At 40.4% G+C, this 6000-nt stretch overlaps 1 protein-coding gene across 3 annotated transcripts in view; it reads left to right on the forward strand.

Annotated features, from left to right (window-relative positions):
- Nucleotides 1-3751, forward strand: part of dhx36 (DEAH (Asp-Glu-Ala-His) box polypeptide 36) — a 45384-nt gene extending 41633 nt beyond the window's left edge. For all 3 annotated transcript variants that reach the window (XM_041806375.1, XM_041806368.1, XM_041806382.1), the window contains 2 exons: nt 3092-3244; nt 3314-3751. In XM_041806375.1, coding sequence (XP_041662309.1) covers nt 3092-3244; nt 3314-3553 — 393 coding nt within the window. In that variant the 3' untranslated portion in view covers nt 3554-3751. The remainder of the gene's footprint in view (nt 1-3091; nt 3245-3313) is intronic.
- Nucleotides 3752-6000: the final 2249 nt, after the last annotated feature.

The following is a 6000-nucleotide window of genomic DNA, read 5'->3' on the forward strand; positions in this document are numbered from 1 at the left end:
TAGCGAAGATATCCGCCAAGACTGTTTAATTTTCCACAAACAAATATATCTCCTACAGCCTTGAATTTCTTGTGTATTTTTCTCAGAAAGTGCAGCGCTTCCTGCAGCAGGAAAAAGATAGCCTTTTCAGAACGATATTTCTATTTCCCCCTTTTCAAATATATCTGCTCCTTGGAAATGATTCAGCCTTTACCTTTTTCATAAAGTTTTAACACAGAAACTTCCGTCCATAGACTCCGGTCTCCTCCTCCATCAACTGCACATCAGTGCTCAGCTGATGGAGGAGACAGGACTGAAGCCTTTGTGTTAACGTTAAAAAAGATAGTTGTAATCACTTCAAGAAGCAGATAAAATTGAAATATGGGAAATAGAAATATCATTCTGAAAAGGGCAGAGCAACTCACAGGTGTGAGTCTGTCTCACATCAGCCACTGAGAACTCAACAACTGTTCTATACCTGGTAGATGCACAAACTCCACACAGTGAAAACTAATTGAACTAAAAGAGCAACTGCGCTGACAAGTAATTTCATATTGTGGACTTTGCTGAACTTTGCAGTTTTTCCCTGCTGTGAGACTCCAAGAATACAGGACCAGGGGTTGTATACTTGAGCAACTTCCATTTCTGATTCAGGGTATCGTATCATATTTTACCGTAATGCATCGTATCGTATTCTATCAGGCCAGGTTGCAGTGGCAGCAGGCTGAGCAGTTTCCAAGTCCTACTGGACAAATCCCTGTGTGCCTGGAAGACATTCAAAAGGAGGTGCCCAGGAGGCATCATGATCAGATGACTGAAACCACCTCAACTGGCTCCTTTCAATGCGAAGGAGCAGCAGCTCTACTCTTAGCTCCTGCTGGAAGTCTGAACTCCTCACCCTATCTCTAAGGCTTCCAGCCACTCTCAGGAGGAATCTCATTCCGGCTGCTTGTATCCACAATCTGATTCTTTCGGTCATTACCCAGACTTTCATATTGTTGAACAGAGCACTGCTGATTTGTTGATAGATGTAGCTTATGTTTGTTATGGTCTGTTGTTTGTCATATGTGTGGAACTCCTCATGCTACCGTCTTTGCCAGGACTCGCTTGTAAAAGACATTTTTGCATCTTAATGGGAAAACACTTGTTAAATAAAGGTCAAATTTAGATTAAAAATACATAAAAACATATATATACACTGGTCAAGTATCTCCTTATTCTGGTTTTAAAATCTCCCAAACTATTTCAGGGCTAAGTTTAAGGTGAAGCTCAGACCAAGACGATGGAGCAAATTTACATTCAAAGCTTTTTTTTTTTTTTTTTTTTTTTTTTTTTTTTTAATCAGAGACAGAACGAATCTGAGGAATTTCATTCACAATGTATCTAAAACTGTCATATCAGTTTTTGATGCCTGTAAAGAAAATAAATAACAGACAGTTCATGTGAAATGGCCTTATTAAAAGAAATATTCCAGTGTTATCCTTCTGTTGTGTAAGAAAGTCAGACTAATTTTTTCATACAGGGCAGAATGATGAGATGAAAACTGAGAACAGAGACAAATCACAAGGCGGCATGGTAAACTGAGTTTAACATTTTCAGGGAGGATGACGTGCATGTAAAGAATATCAGCATAATCAATTACAGACAAAAATATTACTTGAATTAGCTTTTTCTTGCATCAAAAGATAGAAGAAAGCAAACTTTACCCTTCTTTGTCAATATGTTTATGGCAGACTTTTTTTCTAGCCAAATCCAATGTATTTTTATGTTTGACCACAGTCAACATGTAAGTATGGTATCATATTGTATCCCACTGCAGGCTACCCTACAATACCCCGCCCTAAACTGTATAATTGAATGTTGTGAGTTTTGACAGTGAAGTGTGCTGGTTTTTGTGTTGTTTTGATTTTTGCATGTAAGAGGAAAGGAGTGCAAGTGGTTAAAGGTTGAGAGCAGCGTCACAGCAGCTTTGCACTAAATGAATATTTGATTAAAAGGCTGCCTTTCAACTCTCTCAAAGGCTCTTGTGCTTCAAAGCCTCCAAACACAATACAAGAGATGGTTGGGTGGGGGCAAAACGGTCAAAGTTGGATCACTGACTGCCATCCCTCCTCTGTGCCCTCCCTTCCCTCCATCTGTCTGTCTTTGTTCTTTCTGTTTGTGAATGCTCTGCAGGAAAATCACCTTTTATGTCTTCCCTTATTGCTTCTTGTAACTTCAGGTTCTTCCGTTGTTGCATTCATCTTTATGAAAAAGCCATCGCTAGATTTCATCATCATTTCCTCCAGAATTTATTTCAGTCAAAGTGGTTTTGTAGACAAGGCTCTGCATTTGTGCGTATTATAAAAGAAAATATTCTCAGAGTGGGAGCTAGTCAAGGTCGTTTGTTTACTGTGATAGAGCAGGAAGCTCCGGATCACAGCTGTAGAAGTGAAGTAAAAAATCGAAAGAAGGCCTAGGATGACGTTAAACTTAATCTCCTCTGACGCACTCGCCCCTGATGGTCTGTTGAATTACACATTCACAGGGCACATGTAGATGTCCCTGCTCTTTCATTGCTTCCTCTTTTCCTCCTGTCTTCTGCCCACTTTCACCTTTTCTCTTCATCTCGCCGACACTCATTTCTAACACTTTGGTCAGCTGCTAATGTGTTTTCTACGGCTTTTGACCTTACAGTGCGGCAGTTTTTATGAGTGCGTGCATACTGATTAGCGCATTAAGTTTCATCTGAAAAACTTCTGGAATTCAAAAGAATTTGGGAAAGGCTTTCACTCACCATGAGGCTGTTTTTCATTTTGTGGTCAAGTCAAACCACTTTACATCAGCAGCTGTCAGATAGCACACAACAGAAAAGTTGATGAAAGTAGTATAACACATTTGTGAGACACAGACGGGGCAGGATGACATCTCTCTTAACACTGTAGGCACTGAAATGCATTTCAACCTTACACAGCCACTCTGCACTAATGGGACACTTTGAGCCCACACTACTGAGTAGCTGTCAGCGCACGGTGTGTCATAATGATGCTGCTCCCTGTCACCGTGTCACTGTGTTTTGTTTGTTAAACTCATCTCATGGTGTGTTGGTGACATCTCTCCTCCGTGTCCTCAGATCTTCCTGTATGATTGCACTGAGGTGTCCCCGTTCTCCCTACTATTCTTTGGAGGAAACATCACGATCCAGAAGGACCAGGACCAGGAGACCGTCGCTGTGGACGAGTGGATCGTCTTCAGATCACCGGCTCGCATCGCTCACCTTGTAAAGGTAAGAGAAAGATACTCTCCAAAAAGCTTAATTAGGATTGTTTAATTTTACTTCCTATCTTTTCTGCAGAGTTTAAAGACAGAGCTGGATTCCCTGCTGGAGGAGAAAATACGTAACCCTGCTCCTGTGGACTGGCAGAACCGTCAATCCAAGGACTGTGCTGTCATCACAGCCATCATTGACCTCATCACCACACAGGAGAAGCCATCAGGCGGCACTAAAGGATACGACAGACCGTGGGCGTCTGCCCCGCGAGGACAACATTCTTACTTTAATGATGACGATGCTGATGATGACGATGATTATTGATGCCAAACACGGGATTAAAGTAATCTGGAAAATACTCTGCACTTGAATGACTCCCAATCTTGTTTTTTTTCCTATCTGGTCAGTATTTGCAAGGACCAAACAATGTTAGAAAACTGTAGCCATGTTCCTTTTTTAAGATCCAGTGATGTAACTTAACAGCCTGTACAATAAATAAAAGATGTTCAGAGGGTCGTCTCAGGTGGCATTGTTTATATTTACTTCCTATAGCACTTTAATACATGAACAAAACACTGGAAGACTCCCCTGGATTTTACGAGTACTAGTGCATCTCCAAAAACTAGAATGTCATGAAAAGGTTTGGGTTTTTTTTGCTACCATTTAATTCAACAAGCAAAATTTTCATAAATTCTAGGTTCATCTCATACAAAGTGAAATAAGTCAAAACTTTTTAAAAATTTTAATCTTGATTAGTATTAACCTGACATGCCAGATGGAAAACCACTCAGACAACATTTGGGAAAGGGCAGAACCTTTGAAAAAAAAACTCAGAGGATGATTGGATGAAGGTTCTATCTGTCACATCTTTACGGGCCAATCAGAGCAACAAAACACGTGACGTAGCCGCTACCAAGGTGCGCCCCTACCGAGTGAGTAAACTCAACATAGAACTGCATTATGCGAACCATGGCAACTGTAGACATGTAAATACATGACATTTGTCTTTTCTGAAAAGAAAAAAAAAAACTAAATGCTACTCTCTGTTCTTTTTTTTAAATGAAGAAATTTTGTCAAGTTCTAATAATACGGGTGCTTTAGCAGCATCCACGCTAATGTCTGTACTGCCCCTCGTCGCTGATGAATATTGTGGAAATGTCCGTTTTGCAAAGATTTCTTGTGCCTTTTTTACCTCACTCTGGTTCGGTTCACACCCACACCCACCCACAACCACAATCATCAGGAAAACAGCTGACTTGACAGTCGTCCAGAGGACAATCGCTGACATTCTCCAGAAGGAGGGTAAGCCAGAGAAGGTCACTGCTGAAAGATCAGGCTGTTCTCAGAGGCTGCATCAAAGCATATTCATGCAAAGTTGGATAGAAGGGAAAAGAATGGTAAGAAAAGGTCACAAATATCTGGGATGAGCTTAGCTTTTAGAGGATTGTCAAACAAAGCAGATTCAAGAACTTCACAAGGAGTGGACTGAGGCTGGAGACGGGTCCAGGAGATGGGCTCAAGTGTTGTTTTCCCAGTGACAAGCCAATCCTGAACCACAGACAATGTAATAAGCTTCTCATCTGGGCTAAGGAGAAAAAGAACTGGACCACTGCTCAGCGGCCCAAAGTCCTGTTTTCAGATGAAAGTAAATTTGGCATTTCATTTGGAATCCAAAGTCCCTGAGTCTAGTGGAAGATTGGAAAGGCACAGACTCCCAGGTGCTTGAAGTCCGGTGTTTTTAATTTCCAGTCTGTGATGGCTTAAGTTGTCATGTCATCTGTTGCTGTTGGTCCACTGTGCTTTATCAAGACCACTGAGTTCACCACTGAATTCATTTCACTTCATGCTTCCATCTGCTGAGAAGCTTTATGGAGGTACTGAAGTCCTTTTTCAGCAGGACTTGGCACCCACCCACAGTGAGGCCAAAACTACCAGAAACTGGTTTTCTGACCATGGTATTACTGTGTTTGACTGACCTGTGAACTCACCTGAACTGCATAGAGAATCTCTCGAGTATTGTCCAGAGGAAGATGAGTCACCAGACTCAACAATGCAGAAAAGCTGAAGGCTGCTATCAAAGCAACATGGACTTCATAACACCCCAGCAGTGCCACAGGCCGATGGCTCCATGCCACGTTGGATTGATGCTTGAATAAGCATAAAAGAAGTGCATAGATGAGCAGAATTTTCCAGGTTAACATTTCTGTATTCTAAATCCTTTTTTTTGACTGATGCTTTGCAATATTTGATATTTTGAGATGGTAGATTTATGATTTTCATGAGCTGTAAGCCATAATCAACAAAAATAAAACAAAAAAGTCTTGAAATACCTTATTTACAACTTTGGATAGCTCTATAAATGAAAGTCTCACTTCTTGAATTATATCACAGGAAAAAAATTACCTTTCCATGATGTTCTAATTTTTTTTTGGATACACTGGTATCCAATGCCATGGATATTGTAAACTGTTGATCTGGAGTGTCCCATTAGTAAACTACAGCATTTACATTACATGGCACTTAACAGATCATTCTCATCTAAATACAAAACTTTATTGAAACTGAAGAAGAAAAAACAATCAGTTTTCAGTAGATCTATTCTGTATAAATAGCCCTAACTCAGGAAGATTTCAGGGACATTCTGCCTGAAATGTTCTAGAGATTTCCAGGAGTGAAAATTTGAAAGAGGAATAAAAGTGAAGGTAGCGCTTTGGTATATGAAACAGCAGAAAAAGTAATGTCTTTTGAACTTTAAGAAAAAAACGACAGGC

Source organism: Cheilinus undulatus, linkage group 2 (assembly GCF_018320785.1).
Source record: "Cheilinus undulatus linkage group 2, ASM1832078v1, whole genome shotgun sequence".
Classification (NCBI taxonomy): Eukaryota; Metazoa; Chordata; class Actinopteri; order Labriformes; family Labridae; genus Cheilinus; species Cheilinus undulatus.